Source organism: Podarcis erhardii (genome assembly GCF_964252035.2).
Source record: "Podarcis erhardii genome assembly, chromosome: 1".
Taxonomy (NCBI): Eukaryota; Metazoa; Chordata; class Lepidosauria; order Squamata; family Lacertidae; genus Podarcis; species Podarcis erhardii.
In genome coordinates this window covers 64,107,707-64,129,065 of record NC_138497.1, presented here as the reverse complement: position 1 = coordinate 64,129,065, position 21,359 = coordinate 64,107,707, and the positions used below count along the sequence as shown (strand labels likewise).

At 45.1% G+C, this 21,359-nt stretch overlaps 1 protein-coding gene and 1 long non-coding RNA gene across 4 annotated transcripts in view; one reads left to right on the top strand and one right to left on the bottom strand.

Moving 5' to 3' along the window:
* The window catches only part of LOC309327694, a 105,445-nt gene extending 91,148 nt beyond the window's left edge, over positions 1-14,297 (bottom strand). Inside the window, exon 1 of the long non-coding RNA XR_014150627.1 lies at positions 13,916-14,297. This is a non-coding gene — a long non-coding RNA (uncharacterized lncRNA). The remainder of the gene's footprint in view (positions 1-13,915) is intronic.
* KIF18A (kinesin family member 18A) overlaps positions 1-21,359 on the top strand; it is a 44,677-nt gene that overhangs the window by 1,817 nt on the left and 21,501 nt on the right. For 2 of the 3 annotated variants that reach the window (XR_014150229.1, XM_081834749.1), the window contains exons 2-11: positions 787-1,177; positions 2,167-2,324; positions 3,084-3,188; positions 5,692-5,802; positions 6,988-7,185; positions 8,742-8,918; positions 9,789-9,863; positions 10,517-10,614; positions 17,549-17,711; positions 19,876-20,040. Coding sequence is in view for 2 of the 3 variants with exons in the window: in XM_081834749.1 (XP_081690875.1) it covers positions 850-1,177; positions 2,167-2,324; positions 3,084-3,188; positions 5,692-5,802; positions 6,988-7,185; positions 8,742-8,918; positions 9,789-9,863; positions 10,517-10,614; positions 17,549-17,711; positions 19,876-20,040 (1,578 nt within the window). In the remaining variant the exon portion in view is untranslated. The remainder of the gene's footprint in view (positions 1-786; positions 1,178-2,166; positions 2,325-3,083; positions 3,189-5,691; positions 5,803-6,987; positions 7,186-8,741; positions 8,919-9,788; positions 9,864-10,516; positions 10,615-17,548; positions 17,712-19,875; positions 20,041-21,359) is intronic. The other variant, XM_081834750.1, reaches the window with a different exon arrangement.

Sequence of the window (21,359 nt, the reverse complement as noted above, 5' to 3'; positions counted from 1 at the left end):
GTCAGTCTAGAAAATACATATTCTGAACCTGTGCACATTGAAATTTCTCTATGTGGTAGGAGAGTTTCTTTGGACTATGAGTGTTTGTAGTGTGTTTTGAATCATTTTGTTTCTTCAGGAGTTAAAACTTGCAGATATTATTTTCTGTTAAGTTTGTGAGTCTTTCATAGCCTCATCCTCCCTCCACACAAGAGTATTTGCACTCTTCACACGTTAAGTTGAGAAACCCGTTTTGGTAGAATACTATATCTAAAATAGTTGTATGGGATCTGTGGTGGTCAGCTGGACAATTGGAGCAAACAAAGCAGCCTATTTTACTGGACTCCAGTCATTGGCAAACAAATGGCAGGAGAATATTGAGTTACATCTAAGCTTGTGTAAACACTACATATAAGCTTTGCAGATCAACTGCTGCTTGTAAAACCAAAAATAGCACTTACAAAATTACATTTTGGTGGGTTTAATTGTACATCCCAGTATACGTGGAACCCATAGAGCAGTGTGTCTTCTCACATGCATATTTTTTTGTCATTTGCATAAACCTCTTGTTGCATTTTCTTAAATTACTGCTTTAAAAATATAACTGGTCAGTTTACATTTTTGGCCAGTCAAATTATCAACCCTGGACCTAACCTAAATTCATTTGCTTGGTTGGTTTAGCAGCACAATTATATGCATGTTTAGTCAGAAGAGAAACGTACCTCATTCAGAGAAGTTTACTCCCAGGTAAACAAGTATAGGAGTGCAGGTGTTGTTGTTTAATCTGCTTTCATCTTCTTCCACCAGCAGAAGAAACTGGATTTACTTTATATGACAAATCTTCCCCAGACACCATAACTGCCTTTCGTAATGTCTACTACTGTTCAAGAAGATGTCTGCAATCACGTGAAGGTAGTGGTCCGTGTTCGTCCAGAAAGTCAGAAAGAGAGAGATGGCAACTTCAGGAAAGTGCTCCAAGTTGTCGATAAGCATATGTTGGTCTTTGATCCCAAAGTGGAGGAAGTCAGTTTCTTTCATGGGAAAAAAGTTCCATGCCGTGATCTTAACAAGAGGCAAAACAAGGACCTCAAATTTGTGTTTGATGCTGTATTTGACGAACATTCTTCTCAGCTGGAGGTCTTTGAAGATACTACCCTGACCATGCTGGATGGCTTTTTGAATGGATATAATTGCACAGGTAACTTTCTGCTGTATTTCTCCCTTTGTTAGTTATGGAAGTAATCCTGTATCAGTAGTCAGTTCTAATTTGAGCTGGGGGAGGGGGGGGTGTCCTTCTGCCCCCTATTCTATTTATAAGCTTTAAAACTTGGCTGTTGCTATTTTCCAAGCTGTTGGGGACGTTTGGTTTCTTGTCCTTTGCTTCACATCTAGTAACTCTCTCTTCCTGCAAAATATAGCCAAAACCCCCTGCATCCCATTTGCAAAAAAAATAGATATTGCAGTATTGAAGAGCATGAAGAATAGCTTTCCTCACCATTACTTCCTAGTAGTTCTGATTCTAACGGTTACTTCTAGCTTTGGTACTGAGCAGTAGCAGTGTGTGTGGTGGAGCGGACCAACATTGGTGGCTCTGCTGCTTACCAGAACAGTTGCAATGTTGGGGGAGGGATTCATGGTTGCACCAGTGGAACCACCGCTTCCAATCCGGTGCTCCTGTCAGTGCAAGCATGCAGCCCTCCCAGCCCCATTCAGATAAGCAGCAGCAGAGCCATGATCAGAAGGCAGCTCTGTTGACCCTCCCCGTCACACTGCTGGTTCTGAGCAGTTGCTAGCTATCACAGATACATGGTACAGCGTTCTGTATCCATATTTCACTTGCACCTTCTCACAAGTCGAATGATAAGTTGATCGCCTTGGTTGAAGGGCTGCCATGTTTCTTCCTCTTTCCTCATTCTCCCCCCCACCCCCCAAAATGAGCAAATATATATATATCAGGTGAAGCCAGATTCTCCTGTTTTTGAATGTTGAGCTACTTAATGGATTCACTAATTAAACGTGCCCCTTCCTACACCCAATCTTGCTGTTTGTATCTCACACCTTCCTCCAAAGAAGCCCATGGCAGCAAAGGTATCAACCCTAACGCAATCAGACTTCTAAAAACTGTGTAAAACAACCTTCTGAAAATGGCTGAAAATTGCTAAAAGTGATCGCCTGCTTTCAATTTAGTGCTTGCTTATGGCGCAACTGGAGCTGGGAAGACTCATACGATGCTGGGCTCCCAGGAAGACCCTGGAGTGATGTACCGGACCATGTTGGAGCTCTACAATGCCATAGAGCGGATGAAAGAGGAGAAGCATTGCGCTATTGCCGTTTCTTACCTTGAGGTAAGCAGGCGGAATAATTTTGCACAATAACAGTTGTTTTTGTATACGGAATAGGGTGAAAGGGACCCAAACCAGCTTAGTCAGAGGCTGAGAAAACATTGTCTATCTTCCAGCCAAACATTCTGTCTTCCAGCCAGCTTGAGAGATGTTCTCCTACGGTGCAGTCCCATGTTTCTGAGGAGTACATACCAGTATTCCCGACTCATGGCATTACAGCACCAGAGGAGCCGGTAGAATTGGAAAGAAAGTGTTTTGAATTCCTCCCTGACCTGATATTGGAGGATTTAAAACTGCTCCCCTGCTCTGATCTCAGGGAGCTTCTTGGGATTCAAGAAAGGAAACAAACAAGCAAACCAACCAAGGGCTTTGCTCCCAGCTGCCAGAGAACAGAATACAACATAACTTCCCAGTAGCCAAGCCTAGGATTAGGTCTCATGACAGCATGCACAACTGAGAGTTTTCTGCTTGTCTAGTTTCAAATGTATTGGTGCTTTCCTCCTGTCAAATTGCCACTCTGCCTCCTTTGCGCTGGAAAGTTAAAATGGCAATTTGGATATTTGGACAGAAAATTAGGACTCTTAACTGAGTTTAAAACTTAGGGATAAAACGTATCTGGAAGCGCATGCCATCTCGCATAGGTGCATTTTTCATCTTTTAAAATGGGACTACACCTACCAAATCCAGATACCTTCTGTATGATTAGCTGCTTACCTTTGTGTATCTTAATATCTGCCTTTTCCAATGCCTTTCCCTCCCAAGGTCTACAATGAGAAGATACATGATTTGCTTGTAAGTTCAGGACCACTGGCTGTTCGAGAAGATCCTCAAAAAGGAGTGCTGGTTCATGGGTTAACAATGCATCAGGTTTGCACGTATTTATATTATCCATGTTATTCATTAACTGCTTATTTATCTATTTGCCTGCTTGCAGTATTTACAGGCAGTCCTATAACACAGTTCTCAGAGTAGCTCACAAAGCAATTGAAATTCTATAACAAATTCTCAAAGCAGTTTTTGAGTCTTTAAGGCTTCACCTAAGAGGGAAATCTTAAGTTTGAGGTACCTAGTTTGTCACCTAAGTTGCCAGAAAGTTGGCAGACGGGGAACGTGGGAAATATTTGCATTAAATCTCCCGGTATTGTAAGGCTTTGTGTGAGTTAGAAGGTTATTTGTTTTGTTTTTACTTTCACAATATTCTGATTGATTCTCCCTGTTGACCAAATTTGTCTTGTCCACATCATGTTAAACCATGGTTTAGTATTACATGCATGCCAGAGTTATGAAGTTTGACCCAGTAGATAAGTGTGCCTGTCTGCAGCTTCATTTCCAAAATTCCATCCCCCCCCCCAAATCGGTTTTAACTGGGATACCTTGAAAAGTTTTCAGAGTCATTTCAACCCACTACAGGCACTATTCTATCAAAAGAAGCAGAACAGATCAGACTGCCCTCCCAAGCCATGATTCATATACTATGGACAAATCAAGTCCTTTACACGAATGCTATCTGTTCAATCCTATCCATCTTGATGTGAAGATTTACAAGCTTTATTTCTGGGAAGAAAACACAGTGCAAAACCATTACTTTATCAAGACACTTGAAATACTAGCGGGCCGCTCTAAGTGACCTGTTTGCGAAGGCAGTTGCTATGAAACAACTGTTTAAATCAAACGTGGTAGCAATCTTCAACCCCTTTATCTCAAAGTTGCGCTGTCAAAATTGAAACAGTTCTTTTGAGTAAAGTGGCTTGGGGGCTGAAGCATTTGATCAAACACAAAAACCTCTTCATCACAGTTGTATCCTAACTCATATTCTTAATTTTTTATATCTGCTACACATGCACCTAATTTCTCCCGGTCTGTCGTCTCTTTTCTTCCTTATCATTGCTCCACTTTCCCCTCCTCTATGCTATGTCTCTTTCTGCTATTGTCACCCATAGTGCACCTTGGCTTCTTCGGTCAAGGCTTGGAGGGAAGCTGGCGGGGGGGGGGGGCAGAGAGAGAGAGAGCCTGCTTCCAGGCAGCCTTCTTCTACCTATGCCATTTCCATTTGTACAGCTATCAAAGGGCTGAAAATATCAGGAGCTGACGGGGGTGGTACTACTACTGCTTTATGCCTTTAATGTCAGCAGCAGCAAACTAAACAGTGAAGCGATATGGTCCCTGCAGAATTAGCTGACGGCCTGTAAAAAGAAAATGGGGGGGCTATTAGAATATTTTATCCCCCAACCCTAAAAGTGTATCAGCGTGAAGCTGCTGAGCTTGGGGACCAGCTGGGTAGTCCTCTTCTTGCTAAGCCCTGAAGCTTGGCAGTCTACAACGGCCTTGCTCATGTGGCTCTGAACTGGAATAACACGGTGCAGGGGCGACTGTATTATTGCTTCCCTGTGGTGTATGGGAGAATTTTGGAGGGAATTGGGGCCACAGATGTGTGCACTTTGTCACCCTCAACGTATCCCCAGCTCAGGTTCCCCGCGCCCCCCTCCATTCACCCAGTCCAGGATTATTTTCATCTGTTTTGGGTTAGGGTTGTAAAGTGGCTGGCCCCAAACAAGGATAATGGAGTCATGTTTGCCTTCACCTTCCCAGCTTGTACTTCAGCCTACTGGATAATTTTCTCTTCACATCAGATATTTGAAGGCTTTCTGGGAAGGCTGAACATGGAAGCAAACTGCCAAGAAAGCAAACCAAGATAGCCCTTGGAGATGATTGTGTGAGGACTATTCCCTATAACAAACATTGCCATTAATGGTCCGAGTCCATTTTCATAGGACTGCTCCTTTATAAATATTCAGTTCCTTTTGAAACAAATAGGGTATAACCACATTTTTCTATCTGTCAGTGGAGTTATTGGATATTGTATCTTATTTTTTAAATTTTAATGAATGTGTAAGTCTTACTGTGAGATCTACTTACTCAATGAATTGATTTGGGTTTGTTTAATTCTGTGTTTGTGAATGCCTTTCCCTTCCTAACGGCTTTAAGGTGAACTTTTCAGTGGCATCACCACCTACTCAAAGAATGTGCCTAGCACAACCTGACGGCTAGCGGTTTTGGAATAAGTAAAATGATGCCTTTTAGCTGACCCAACTTCTCCAGGCGACACTAGGCACAAGTTAATCTTGAACATAATCTTCTTTGGGCAGGTGCTGAAGCTTATGCTCACCTACAGAAGCTGGTTTGATAAAAGGTATCTTCTTACCTGCTTTGTGTGTGTCATCCTCTGGGACCAAGATGGCAACAAAAGCCAAAGCTACGATGTTAACATTATGACTGAAATCCCATGACAATGAAACTCCCAGATTAAAATCTAGCAAAAAGATTTACTAGTTTCATTTGACTATTTCCCCCCCCCCCCCACCTTTTGTAGCCGAAGTCTGCCATGGAGATCTTGCAAATATTGGACTATGGAAACAAAAACAGAACACAGCATCCCACTGATGTGAATGCCTCCTCATCTCGGTCCCATGCTGTCTTTCAGGTAAGATGATACAGCAGATAAGGTGTCTGAGGATCTTAGATAACCTTTGAAGCTTTGTTTAAAAAGAGAGAGAGAAAGAATCCTCGGCCTATGGCACACCAGCTATAATAGCTTTGGTCTTGGGAAGAGAGATCCAGCTCGCACTCTTGTCTGCATTAAATCCTTTGTGCTAAATAGCATTCAGGAGGGGAGCTCTCATGGTCTCTGCCGTCACTCAACTTCAGATGAGGAATCTATTGAGGTGTCATAGCTGCTTGTGAGGAATAAATGTACTTCACGCTCATATAAATGGCAATATTTTTTTCATGCGTAACTGCTTCTGTGCATTTATTTATTTTTATACATTAAAATATATCAAAAAGTGATTCCCACTAAAGCAGCTGACTTAGTATATAGCAGCCTGAGCCTATGCATGTTTATACAGAAGTCCTGCTGAGTTCAGTGGTGCTTGGTCCCAGGGAAATGTGGCTGGGATTGCAAACCAAAAGTATAATCCTATGCACAGTTGCTGGAGAGTAAAGTCTTGCTGAGTTCAGGCAAACTTATTTCTGAGTAAACGTTTTAAGATCCCAAAGAGAGCGTTGTTGGAATAGCAAGCTTTCAGATTGTGTGCTTTCAGATTGGTGGTTTCATTGTGTACATAGCTGCCAAGGTTTCCCTTTTTTTAAGGGAAATTCCCTTATTCCGAATAGGATTCCTCGCAAGAAAAGGGAAAAGTTGACAGCTGTGATTGTGTATCCTTTATTGCATTGTTTATACGGCACTTTGAGAATTGCGGGTGGAAAGTGGGATGAAAATGTTGGGAATATAAAATAAACAATCCTTTCTGAAGTGTGTTAATCCAAACCTGGGTCTCCTGCTGTTTTTTTAGACTACAGTTCCCATCATCCCTGACCACTTGTCCTGCTAGCTTGGGATAATGGGAGTTGTAGTCCAAAAACAACTGTTGACCCAAGTTTGGGAAACACTGTGTTCATCTAAGGAGGAGCATCTAATCATCATTTTTAATTTCCTTGTCCGATTCAATTTTGCACTCTCTGCATGACTGCCAGAAGGTCTGTATTACAGAAAGCTTAGGTTTGTGCATGTTTCCTTCCCTGCATTGCCCAACTTATAGGCATGGAAGGGTGATTGTTTTATCTGGATTCTTTCCTCATTTCCTTGTTCTGTACTCCTCTGTTTCAGATCTATTTGAGACAACAAGACAGGACAGCATGTATCAATCAAAATGTCCGTATTGCCAAAATGTGCCTCATTGACTTAGCAGGCTCAGAACGTGCCAGCGCCACAAAGACCAAGGGAGCTCGCTTTAGGGAAGGGGCAAATATTAATCGCTCACTGCTAGCCCTTGGCAATATCATTAATGCTCTGGCAGACCCAAAAGTAGGTACCCGTTTTCTTCTCACCACCTCGCCCAGCTGAGATTGTGTTGCATAAGAGGGTTAATGTTCTATATTATTTCTCCCCCCCCCCCCCGGCATGGCCTAGTATGTTTAGGTCTTTAAATGTACGTTGCTTGGATACCTTTTAGGTCACAAGTGACTCATGAATCTCAAAAAGAATAGTGGCATGGTAAGGCATGCAAGAAAATCAAACTTTTCCAGCAGGGGGTCGGTCCACTGTCCCTCAGACCTTGTGGGGGGCCGGATTATATTTGGGGGGAGGGGGAGAATGAATTCCTATGCCCCACAAATAACCCAGAGATGCATTTTAAATAAAAGGACACATTCTGCGCATGTAAAAACATGCTGATACCCAGACTGTCCGCGGGCTGGATTTAGAAGGCAATTGGGCCAGATTCGGTCCCCAGGCCTTAGCTTGCCTACCCATGAAATAGAGTATGTGAAGCAGTTTGGAATGTGCTAAAGTACCGTATTGGCCTGAATATAAGCAGCACTTTCCCCCCAAATTCGACCGTGAAAAGTTAAATCACAGCTTATATTTGCAACCTTACGGTATGCAGCCAGCAGTGTGGCAAAGCAGCGCCCGCCCTGCACGTAGTCCCCCATCCTCTCCCCCAAGGCCAGGAAGGGAGAGAGAGCAAGAAAGAGGAAAGGCCGTCAGCAACACAGCGTGGCGCGCTCTCTCTCTCCCCCCCCCCCCCCGTATGCAGCAAGGAAGGGGGCGGCTTATATTCAGATATTTTTTCTCCGCCCCCCTCCAATTCTAAAGGTGTGGCTTATATTCAGGTGCATCTTATATTCAGGCCAATAGGGTAGTTGTTCCCAAACATTTTGGTATGGTGGCCCAACAAATCAAAAGTACAGTGACCACTTTGCTGCTGCTAGCCGTTCCAGCTGGTTCTCTTGGTGTTTGGAGCAGGAAGCCTATGTCAGCAGGGACTTCCATGCAGGATTTGCCCTGGTAAAAGTAGAGATGAATAGCAGTAGCAGGTTGAGCAAAGCCCATCAAATCACTTACTGCACTTAATAGAAGTAACTAAATATAGGATGTGGGTTGAATCTACTGCAGGTTTCCCTTTGTATTCCCCTCTTGCGGTTCCTCTAGAAATCTATAAACAGTGCTTGGCATACACTGAGCTTCAGGATTTATTGTGCTGGGAACACAGAACTGCTGCTGCTGAATTTGGGAGGGAATCTGGGTTTTCACTAGACTGCTGACTCCTTGTCCGTGCAGGGATCTGTGGGTGGAGAGAATGTAGCACCCAACCTTCTTTCTTTGCATTAATTGCAGAATCTAAATTGCTAACCTCTGGTACCCTGTCTCATATAGGAGGACATGTTAAGGGATTGGCTAGGTGTTGCAAGAGGCTTTCTAGTGGGGGAAAAATTCAAGGTTTTTATCTCCTGTCATTTATGTGCATTGTGAAACAGCTGTTCATAGTAAGTCATGGTCTGATGCTAAAGTAATCTCAGCACTCCATTAAACACTCACCCTTTTGTGTGTGGGGTTGTGTGTGGGTTTTTTTGTTCTTCCAGAAGAAGAACCAGCACATTCCTTATCGGAACAGCAAGCTTACTCGTTTACTGAAGGATTCTCTAGGAGGAAATTGTCGCACGATAATTATAGCTGCTGTTAGTCCTTCTTCTCTGTTCTATGATGACACATATAACACTCTTAAATATGCCAATCGAGCCAAGGACATCAAATCCTCTGTAAGTAAACTTCTTCTTTTTAAGTTCTGCGCTGTTGCTTTCAAATTATAAAATGATGTTTGTTTGTTCTGATTGAGTGGATAATTGCAACAGGGAAAAGATATTGCCCTCTCTCTTTTTTTGCTTCATATTTTTAAATATTGTGGCAATCTTACTGAGCACTTTTTCTTTTTACGCAAGCAGTGTCACAACTTTGCTGCTTGTACTTTCTTATCTACCATTCCCTCTGTTTCATGGCATTATTTCAAAGGGGAAAACAATTCCTTGATACACTTGACCTGCATCCAATTTCCCTTCTCCCTTCCGTATTTTCCTTCTCCATCTGTAGCTCCTCAATGCATATCTTAGGCCTTTCTCAAGGGTATCCTTACTTAAAGGAGATCCTGTGAGCGGTTGTGGTTACTGGGTGTTGTAATCTGCAGAAAGGAGTGGGGAATTCCCCCCTGGGATGAGCACAACTTTGGATCCTGCCCATTGGGTTGAAACTCAACTAAACCAAGCAAAGTTTATCTGGCACTGGCGAAAAATGGCAGGTGGTGATTGTCACCAATTCATTCTCCTCTCTGGCCCTGGGAAAAGCTGTTCTGGAGGGTTGGGGAAAACTCCAGAACAATGTGGGAGCAGCAGGAGGAAAGAGTAATTGGTGATAATCGTGGAGTGGAAGTCTGAATGCAAGCCATGACTTTTATTATGTTTAGGCATGTCTGGATCCATCCCATTACCTTTTTGTTACCTTTATTTAATGAGGGGGTTTTGTGACTGTTGTTTGTGTTGCTTGATATGATGATCACATAGTATGCTTTCCTTAGCAAAGGAAGAATATACTGTCTTCTGATGTTTATGAAGCTGAACTTTGTCTTCTCTTCACAGCTGAAGAGCAATGTCGTAAGCTTGGATAGCCATATAAGTCAATACGTTAAGATTTGTGAAGAACAAAAGAAAGAGGTATGTCAGTTACTAGAATAGTTAATGTTGCTTTAAAGGTAAAGGTAAAGGTACTCCTGCCCGTACGGGCCAGTCTTGACAGACTCTAGGGTTGTGCGCTCATCTCACTCTAGAGGCCGGGAGCCAGCGCTGTCCGCAGACACTTCCGGGTCACGTGGCCAGCGTGACGAAGCTGCTCTGGCGAACCGGCACCAGAGCAGCACACGGAAACACCGTTTACCTTCCTGCTATAAAGCGGTACCTATTTAACTACTTGCACTTAAGGGTGCTTTCGAACTGCTAGGTGGGCAGGAGCTGGGACCGAACGACGGGAGCTCACCCCGCCGCGGGGATTCGAACCACTGACCATGCGATTGGCAAGTCCTAGGCGCTGAGGTTTTACCCACAGCGCCACCCGCGTCCCAATGTTGCTTTAGTTACACATAAAAGATAACAGCATAATTAAAAGAAGGCATTAATTGTTGTGCATTCAGATACCCCAGATTTCCAGAAAACCTGGTGTTTCTGTGTCATATTAGGTGTAATGTAGATCATTAGTATGGCTTTAAAAATTGGTTTTGAAAAAGCTGTTTAAAGAAACTCATGGAATACTAAAAATGTGATACAAACTGCACATGCACCCCTTTCTTTCAAAATTCACTATACTGTTTCAGATCATAATGCTGAAAGAGAAACTACGAGTCCTTGAGTTGGAAAAAACATCTTCTCCTGACAGACACGCCACAGATCAACAACAGGTGGAAATTTCAAGGTAAAAAAAATGCTTACTTATTGTGTTGTCTTGTACAAAGTTATGACATGATCCACAACTACTTGTGTGTATAAGATGACAAAATACTTCTAATACCTTCTCTCTTGTCAGCCTTAGTTGGTCAATGGTACCCTGTCAGCCAATGGTACCCTGTCAGCCAATGTACCATAATGCACCTGGTCACTCCTTACAACAGAGAGGCTTATCCATACTTTCATATTGTTATCCAGTGGCTTCCTCCCTTGCCAAAATTTAATGTACAAGCTCCTGGGGATCTATAGGGAAGTCGAGTTTAAGACCTGGTCAATAAGCAAACTCCCATATATGGTCCACTCCCATGCACAAAGGAGGGAACATTTCATTATCTTATTGTGCCTATAAAACAGCCATTGTTCTTTTCTTGATGGTATTGCCTTTAATGTTATCCTGGGATAAGGATTCAACACCTGAAAATGCAGGTTCCTAGTTTTAAGGGTACCTGTCCTTAACCTTGAATGCTCAGGTGCCAGATGTAGCCAGATATGCCTTTGCCCAGCTTAAGTTGGTGCACTTGTTCCTGGAGACTGAAGATCTGGCCGTTGTAGCACGTGTCATAGTTACATCATGGAATTGGAGAATTGTAGAGTTGGAAATGACCACAAGGGTCATCTAGTCCAACCCTCTGCAATGCAGGAATAATTTTCCAAACTTGGTGCTTGAACCCACAACCCATGTCAGGACTGTACGCCCCAGAATTATGTTTAGTCAGAACCAGGGATAGGACATAATAATAATAATAATAATAATAATTTATTATTTGTACCCCGCCCATCTGGCTGGGTTTCCCCAGCCACTCTGGGCGGCTTCCAACAGAGATAAAAAATACACTAAAATGTCACATATTAAAAACTTCCCTGAACAGGGCTGCCTTCAGATGTCTTCTGAATGTCAGGTAGTTGTCCATCGCCTTGACATCCGATGGGAGGGCATTCCACAGGGCGGGCGCCACCACCGAGAAGGCCCTCTGCCTGGTTCCCTGCAACTTGGCCTCTCGCAGTGAGGGAACCGCCAGAAGGCCCTCGGAGCTGGACCTCAGTGTCCGGGCAGAACGATGGGGGAGGAGACGCTCCTTCAGATATACTGGACCGAGGCCATTTAGGGCTTTAAAGGTCAGCACCAACACTTTGAATTGTGCTCGGAAACGTACTGGGAGCCAATGTAGGTCTTTCAAGACCGGTGTTATATGGTCTCGGCGGCCGCTCCCAGTCACCAGTCTAGCTGCCGCATTCTGTATTAGTTGTAGTTTCCGGGTCACCTTCAAAGGTAGCCCCACGTAGAGCGCATTGCAGTAGTCCAAGCGGGAGATAACCAGAGCATGTACCACTCTGGCGAGACAGTCCGCAGGCAGATAGGGTCTCAGCCTACGTACCAGATGGAGCTGGTAAACAGCTGCCCTGGATACAGATTTGACCTGTGCCTCCATGGACAGCTGTGAGTCCAAAATGACTCCCAGGCTGCGCACCTGGTCCTTCAGGGGCACAGTTACCCCATTCAGGACCAGGGAATCCTCCACACCTGCCCGCCTCCTGTCCCCCAAAAACAGTACTTCTGTCTTGTCAGGATTCAACCTCAATCTGTTAGCCGCCATCCATCCTCCAACCGCCTCCAGACACTCACACAGGACCTTTACCGCCTTCACTGGTTCTGATTTAAAAGAGAGGTAGAGCTGGGTATCATCTGCATACTGATGAACACCCAGCCCAAACCTCCTGATGATCGCTCCCAGCGGCTGCATGTAGATGTTGAAAAGCATGGGGGAGAGGACAGAACCCTGAGGCACCCCACAAGTGAGCGGCCAGGGGTCTGAACACTCATCCCCCACCACCACTTTCTGAACACGGCCCAGGAGGAAGGAGCGGAACCACTGTATGACAGTGCCCCCAGCTCCTAGCCCCTCAAGACGGTCCAGAAGGATGTTATGGTCGATGGTATCAAACGCCGCTGAGAGATCCAGCAGAACTAGGAAACAGCTCTCACCTTTGTCCCTAGCCCGCCGGAGATCATCAACCAGTGCGACCAAGGCAGTTTCAGTCCCATGATGAGGCCTGAATCCCGACTGGAAGGGATCCAAATGGTCCGCTTCTTCCAGGCGTGCCTGGAGTTGTTCAGCAACCACTCGCTCAATCACCTTGCCCAAGAATGGGAGGTTTGAGACTGGGCGATAATTGGCCATCGTGGCCGCATCTAAAGATGGTTTTTTAAGAAGCGGTTTAATAACCGCCTCTTTCAGCGGGTCTGGAAAGGCTCCCTCACGGAGGGAAGCATTCACCACCCCACGAAGCCCATCGCCCAGTCCTTCCCGGCTAGCTTTTATAAGCCAGGATGGGCAAGGATCCAGGAGACAGGTGGTTGGCTTCACTCGTCCAAGCAGCCTGTCCACATCCTCGGAGGTAACAGATTGAAATTGATCCCACACAACTTGACCAGACAGGACTCTAGCACTCTCCCGCCCCGGCCCTGCTCCCACGGTGGAGTCTACTTCTTCCCGAATCTGAGCGATTTTATCTGCAAAAAAATTTGCAAAATCATTGCAGGAGAACATGTGGCCCGTACTGGGCCCCGATGTTACAGGTGGTTCCGCTAAATTGCGAACCACCTGAAAGAGTCTCCTGCTGCTGTTTTCTGCAGATGCAATAGAGGCGGTGAAGAAAGTCTTCTTCGCCGTCGCTATCGCCACTTGGTAGGCTCGACGTTGAGCTCTAACCCGTGTCCGGTCAGATTCAGAATGAGTTATCCGCCACCGGCGCTCTAGCCGTCTCAACGATTGTTTCATTGCCCTCAGATCCGTGGAAAACCACGGGGCTCTCCGGGCTTCATGCAATCGGAGAGGGCGCTTCGGAGCCAAACAGTCAATAGCCCTGGTTAACTCCACATTCCAGCGGGCCACCAGGGAATCGGCTGAAAGGCCATCAACATGGGATAAAGCATCCCCAACCACTCTCTGGAAACCATTTGGATCCATTAAGTGGCGGGGGCGGACCATCCGAATCGGTCCCACCTCCCTGCAGAGGGGATGGGTCGCGGAGAAGTCCAGTTGCACCAGGAAGTGATCTGACCATGGCACTTCTTTCGTTTCGCTTTTACTTAGTGTCAGATCACCAACATCCGTAGAGGTAAACACCAGGTCCAAGGCATGTCCGCGGCTATGGGTTGGGCCACACTTATTCAGGGACAGCCCCATGGAGGCCATGCTTTCCACGAAGTCCCGAGCGGCCCCTTGTAAGGTCGTGTCGGCATGGATGTTAAAATCCCCTAGGACGACCAAGCTAGGTGTCTCCAGGAGAACATCCGCCACGACCTGAAGCAGCTCGGGCAGGGAATCCTTGGTGCAGCGGGGAGGTCGGTACACCAAAAGGAATCCTGTACTGCCCCTATTGCCCAACTTCCAGAACATGCACTCAGAAAACTGGGTCTTCCCAATAGGACGCCTGGTGCAAACTAATGACTTCCTAAAAATCACTGCAACCCCCCCTCCCCGCCCACATGACCTGGGTTGCTGTGCGTAAGAGAAACCTGGTGGACAAGCAGCGGCAAGGACAGGCCCATCTGCTTCATCCAACCAAGTCTCTGTTACACATGCCAGGTCAAGTCCTCCATCCATGATCAAGTCATGGATGGCAGTGGTCTTATGAGTCATTGACCTGGCATTGCACAGCAGCACTTTCAGGTCATGTGGGTATCCCTTGCTGATTCTAGTATTCATCCGGTCAGGACCAGACCCAGAGGCAGGGATAGTCCTCAGACAACGACTAAACCTGCCTCCTCTGTAATGACATGGTCTGGTCTTAGCGTAACTCCTCCTCCTACCCGTGATCACTGAGATCGGTTGTCCCAGTGCATTCCCCCCTGTGAAGCATATCCCAGCCATATTATGGGCTGGGGCCCATTCCCCGGCAGCCCTGACCCCTCCCCTTAAGAACAAAATAACCCCTTTAAGAAACAAACAAACAAAAAAAAAAAAACCACAAATAAGACAATATAAACAAAAAACAATAGAAATTACAAAAATTACAAAAACATAAAATCAAACAAATTCCCAGGCCCAATAAACATCCACCGCACCCCCCCCCACATACAAAAAATTCAAAATTAAAATTTTAAAACATTTTAAAAGCACTCTGCACCCCTCCAGCAGTAACAGCAACTGTTCCAGTGAGGCCCGTCAGGCCCCGCCCCAGGCCAGATGGTGAGTGGCAGGAAGGAGCAGGGCCCTCAGACACTCACATGCAGGAGAGTCCTCCCGGGCAGCAGAGTCCAGCAGTCCTTGTGAGGCCTCAGGCCCCGCCCCAGGCCAGATGGTGAGTGGCAGGAAGGAGCAGGGCCCTCAGACACTCACATACAGGAGAGTCCTCCCGGGCAGCAGAGTCCAGCAGTCCTTGTGAGGCCTCAGGCCCCGCCCCAGGCCAGATGGTGAGTGGCAGGAAGGAGCAGGGCCCTCAGACACTCACATACAGGAGAGTCCTCCCGGGCAGCAGAGTCCAGCAGTCCTTGTGAGGCCTCAGGCCCCGCCCCAGGCCAGATGGTGAGTGGCAGGAAGGAGCAGGACCCCATACACTCACATGCAGGAGAGTCCTCCCGGGCAGCAGAGTCCAGCAGTCCTTTATGAGGCTTCAGGCCCCGCCCCAGGCCAGATGGAGAGTGGCAGGAAGGAGCAGGGCCCTCAGACACTCACATGCAGGAGAGTCCTCCCGGGCAGCAGAGTCCAGCAGTCCTTGTGAGGCCTCAGGCCCCGCCCCAGGCCAGATGGTGAGTGGCAGGAAGGAGCAGGGCCCTCAGACACTCACATGCAGGAGAGTCCTCCCGGGCAGCAGAGTCCAGCAGTCCTTGTGAGGCCTCAGGCCCCGCCCCAGGCCAGATGGTGAGTGGCAGGAAGGAGCAGGGCCCTCAGACACTCACATACAGGAGAGTCCTCCCGGGCAGCAGAGTCCAGCAGTCCTTGTGAGGCCTCAGGCCCCGCCCCAGGCCAGATGGTGAGTGGCAGGAAGGAGCAGGACCCCATACACTCACATGCAGGAGAGTCCTCCCGGGCAGCAGAGTCCAGCAGTCCTTTATGAGGCTTCAGGCCCCGCCCCAGGCCAGATGGTGAGTGGCAGGAAGGAGCAGGGCCCTCAGACACTCACATGCAGGACCTTCTCAGTTGCTGCACCCAAGCTCTGGAACCCCCTTTCAAGAAACATTCACCTTACCTCCTTGTTACTGGTTTCTTTTATTTGCCATGCTGTTGAATTTCCTTTTTTAGAAAGGCTCTTCAAGTGTGTTTTTAAGCTGGGGCAAAATTTGTTAAATTTTGTGCTGGAAATGGTTTTCAATGGATACTTTCGTTTTTACTCTGCTATTTTTACCATTTCCCTTTTTGTATTTTTTAAGCATTTGTATTATAACTTTTTTATATTGTTTTAGCTGTCTTGGGCTTTCTTAGTAAAATGGGCAATATAAATGTTTTCAATAAATAAATATAACTGCTGTTTACAGCTATATTTTCTGTCTAAGCTCTAGAAATTCAGTTAGGCATAAGGAGAAAAATTATGCCCAGTAAAATCTCTCTTTTGAAGTTCTAATGCTGCCTGGTTCTGTGAAATAACCTAATACTGACAGGGGCAGTGGAAGAGTTAAAAGTGCAGCTGTGTAACTTTTGCATGTTTGTGACAGTGGGTCCTTATCCAATGTGGCAAAATTAGGATTCCAGGAACGGGAAGCAAGCACTAGCCACTGAGAATGTGGGAATATATTCCATGTAACATCAAGATAATCACGAGAATTTGAGCCCCTAGATCTTGTGTTAAGAGCAAATTATCGGCAGCTCCGTTTTCGTTCGAAATACCATTTATTTCAAAAACAGGAATTCAAAAATACTATTACAGGAGTGTGTTTAAAAAAAGCATCTTCTGTTAAGAGAGAATCGCTGCCTACTTGGTTAAAAATAATCTGGAAAATTATGTTTTGCAGAACTGTGTATATAGCGAGACAACTTTTTAATGACCTTTTTCTATATAATAAACACATTAAGCAATTTTACTCTTTTAAATCTCTGACATAAACTAAAGCTGCTATAACTCCATATATAGACAAATATCCCCAGGGAAGGATCATAGGTGCTAATCACCATTTGTTACATTACAGATTTTTACAGTCGAACTTTCCCATGGTAACCCGCATTTTAATGCTCCAATTAAGAGGTTTTTAAGCTACTAAAAGCTGTCAAAAAAGGCACACCTGTAATCTAAGTTCTAATAATTTACAGCTGTATTGACAACCTGAATTTATAAGATAAAACATTTTTATGCTTGGAGACAGAGCCGTTTTAGATCCTTTAGAGCAGCAGCTATCGCAGGGGTCTCTTCCAACTCTACAATTCTATTATTCTTGGGGGGGGGGCAACCTCCAAGAAAACTATGCAGATGGTGCTACTGCAGGCTCAATCCACCTACCTGCCCACCAGCTGATGACCAATGTTTCAGGAGACAGATTTCCAGAAAATCTCTAGCATTGCTTTGTCAATACAGCATTTCCCCTTTTGCCTATTCCTTTTTTTCACATGCGCTAAAGTCAGTTTTCTGCACACTGGCACTCCTTTTTGACCAGGTACTGCTTAGAAAGCCACTTGAAAACGTACTGTATCTAAAGGTAAAGGGACCCATGACCATTCATAGACAACACTGGGGTTGCGACACTCATCTCGCTTTATTGGCCGAGGGAGCCAGCATACAGCTTCCAAGTCATGTGGCCAGCATGACTAAGCCACTTCTGGCAAACCAGAGCAGAGCACGGAAACGCCGTTTACCTTCCCACTGGAGCAGTACCTATTTATCTCCTTGCCCTTTGACGTGCTTTCAAACTGCCACAAAGCTGTGTTTTGTGTAACTTGGGCCTTTTTCTATATAAATGTTTGGGGCAGGTTTAGAGAAATTTTGAAGTGCGTGTTCGCAAATCGAGAGGAAATCAGGCAAGAGTTTCTGAAGCTGGAACTGCGCCACAAAGAAAACATCCTGAAAACCCATTATCAAAAAAATTGCCATGAACAAATTGAAATGATGTGCGCTCCGGAGAGAATGGAGAGGGTAAGCTATTAGTATGACAGTTCTGCTGTCCTTTCTGCCATGCTTATGCCAAGCTGTTAGGGTAATGAAAAGAACGTGGTTCTGATCCTGTGTGTCTCCTTACTGCAGTTATCCAGGGCTTCTTGAAACGAATTACAAGGGTTAGATCTTTGGGGGGGGGGGGTTTCACCTGAACCCTCTCCTATTGAAAGCATGCACGAGAGTGTTGCAAGGTTGCACTGGCTAACCTCCACCTTCCCCACTGGCAATACATGTGCCAGCAGTCATTTGAAGCAGCACTATGCACATTCATTTAGAGGAACGTGGAGCTACTTCACATGGCTACAAAGCATTCAGCCCCCAGCACACATATTAGCAGCACTAGCTGACACCATCTTTTCATGTGCTTTTGGTGTATGTGGGCTTGTGTGAATCCTCTTAACGTGGTTTCTAATTAGAATTCACCTTGTCCTCCTGTCCAGGTTCCCCCCGCCCCGCCCCACCACCTGTGCAGGAAATTTCCCTTGGGGATTCAAGTGGAGAGGCTCATACCAAATTCTCAATTGGTCTGACTTGATTTAGTAAAGCATTATCGAACAAAGTTCAAAGAGTCTACCAGAGCTTTATAAATAGGCGAGGTGTACATCATCTTAGCTGCTTCTCCTCTAACTGAATCACCTTCTGCCACCCCAGCCCCTCACCATCTCTTCATCCAACCACAGTCCTGGAAATACAACTTGTTCAACCCACTTTCACTGTATCTATTAGAACTCTTCTTGCACCTTGTATGGAGTTAGTTTTCACTTTAAACATTCACCTGTTACGTTCCTCCGTAACTGGCTCTTACCAGTTTTGTAGTACTCAGATTACGCTCCTGAGTACGTAATAGGAGTTCTACCTCACACTGTGTTGTTAAAGATTTTTTATATGTCCTCTGACTTGTCTGCATACTTCTTCCTTGGTCCCCGCTTCTCTTGTCAACTCTTTTCCCCCATTCCTTTGGCCATCTTGCTGCTCAAATCTGCTGGCTCTTAATTTACTTTTTGTGTGCTCTTTCCTCTCAGTGGGTCTCCCCAGCATTACCTTTTCTGCCCCTCGAGGTTTGCTGATCATAGCGTTTTTTCTCTACTATTACTTTGCTTTCCGCCAAGACACAAACTGAACCACCTCAGCTGTTACTCCATTTTGTGACATTTCTTTAAGAACAACAGGAAAGAGGGCTTGAGCCTGAGCCGCCAGTTTTTATTCTGTGTGGTGTAAGAAGGAACTTTGTACTCCTGGCTCTGCATTTTACGGATAGGCTTTTTACTTCTGATTTTTTAATCATACATTGTTCATCTATTGCCTCTCCCATATAATGTGGCTCAAGTGGCTAATACTTAAATGTATAAAACTTCCCTCACATAGCAGTTAACCGTAAGTGACAATCTTTGAAATTCTGTTGCAAAATAATTTTGTGTGTTAGGTTTTCTCAGACATCTGCTTTCAATTGAGCATAGTGATAGCTGTCTGAAATGGAAGGTGATATAAATTTCTTCTGTTGAACGAAGCAGGAAATATTTTAAACGCTGAAATGCAGAGTACATATACTGGCAGCTTTTTCTTTTCTTTTTCTTTCTTGCTCTTAATAGTCAAAACCATGTCTTAAATTCGGGAGTTCAAAGAGCATTTGGAGGCCGCATTCTTCAGAAATCACACTGGGGAAAAAATATTGGGTTCACATGCAGAACATTCAAGCACCCACCCCACTCCTTTTGGGTTCAGGCAAAAAAACCCTAAATGAATTATTTGGACCAACTCTGTTACTTATGATTTGGGAGAGTGTGGGCTGAACTAGCTGATACAGAGAGGGAACAGCTTGCAACAGCAGTCAGCTTTCCCGCAGGTAAAATCTTAAGTTTTTTAAAAAATATGTGTGTATTTATTTTTTGATAAAAATATTTGCATGCCACGCTTTCACAAGTGGTTTACAACAAATATAATACAATTAAAACCACACAAAAATTAAAACAGATGGCATTACACTGGGCTTCGCTGACGACAACAGCCTGTGAACTCCAGCACAGTTGAGGAAACTGAATAATATTGCATCATGAGATGCTGGGCTGTTGCTTTGGTAGTATGTAGTTCACCATAGTATCCAGTTCTGTTCTTTAGTTTGAAACTTAGGTTTGTTTTGTTACAGGCAACTGACAAGCACGACCACCGGCTTGCGTTACTTAAAACCCGGCGCTTGCAAATAGAGCAGAGGGAAGCGGAAGAGACTAAACGCTTAGAGGACAACACTAATTGGTTGCACCGGGTCGAAAACGAAATGCGCCTCCTAGGTCAAGATGGCCATATCCCTCAGGTAAGCTCCTTTGCCTATGGTTGGCCACTGTGAGAACAGGATGCTGGACTTAGATGGGTCGCTGGCTTAATCCAGTAGTACTGTTCTCATGTTCACTTTGGCTCCTGGGAAATATTTTGGATGTTCAAGTGAGAGGGATTGTTCTTTATTCTACTATAGCAGTAAGCAAAGGGCTATCTATCATATATACATACACACACACACAGAGAGAGAGAGAGAGAGATACTGTAGGTAGACCCAGGAATTTGCTTGGAAAGGCAGAACTGAAGGAAGATGATGGGTCAGTGAGGGTGAGCAGGGAATTGGTTTTGAGCTAACCCTTCAGGCTAAATCACTTACCATCTTGCTTCATGTGTCCTTCCTCAGTTACTTAAAAATAGTGCTTGCTAACTGTAACTGTAAGGCTTTCCCATTTTCAGATAGCTGTTTTGTAACGTGGTAGAAGACAGATGTTTTCTGTTGCAAGTTTCTGTTTTAAATGTGCATGTTTTTTCACTGCTTTCAATGAAAATAGATTGATTCCCCCCTTTTTTTAAAAAAAAGTCTCAAACAAATTGCTGTACTTACCTGAATAGTAGTTTATCTACAGTAGACTATTGTCGTTTCTTGTTGTTCACGTAGCGTAAGAGTAGATACTGTCCTTATACAAAAGAAAAGAAGAAAACCAGGAAGCAAACAAAGCACCTGCCTTCCATTTTTCAAACAAGCCTATAAACAAAATTGACCTGGTGTCTGCTGCATCCCCGCAATCTCTGCCGCTGAAATAATACCTTATCCACCTTAGCCACTGCTGAAAATGGAAGTTATTAGCATGTAAAAATGTGATAATAACTGGGAGTGGCAAGGATGAGAGCCATGCTTGATGGATGCTAGTATGCCCCCACTGTCACTGAAGTTTAGTACCAGATATGGCACTGGTCATTTTTAAGGACTTTACCTCAGTTGGGGGGGGGGGTTCCTGCACCCTCCTCCTCCAGCCTGGACGCTTTCAAAGCACCATCCTGCAGGCAGGGTTTGATACTTTGCTTCCCAAAGAGCCCCAGACTGTTTGGTTTTAACTTCAAGTACCTTGGTTGATTTGTATTGACGGCTATCAGCTCCGAGTGAGATTCAATATATACAGGTATAACGTTAATTCAAGAAGCATTGTTAGCTATTGTTAACGCAAGGGGACGTAGCATGATAGTACAAATCAGTGTATGGTAGGCAAAAATTGCACGAGATTTCCCTTGGCCCAAGCCAACAGTTAGTTAACGGAATGGCTGTTGCCACAATTGGATGCCACCCTCTTGACTCTTGACCTATTCCCCACCACGTGG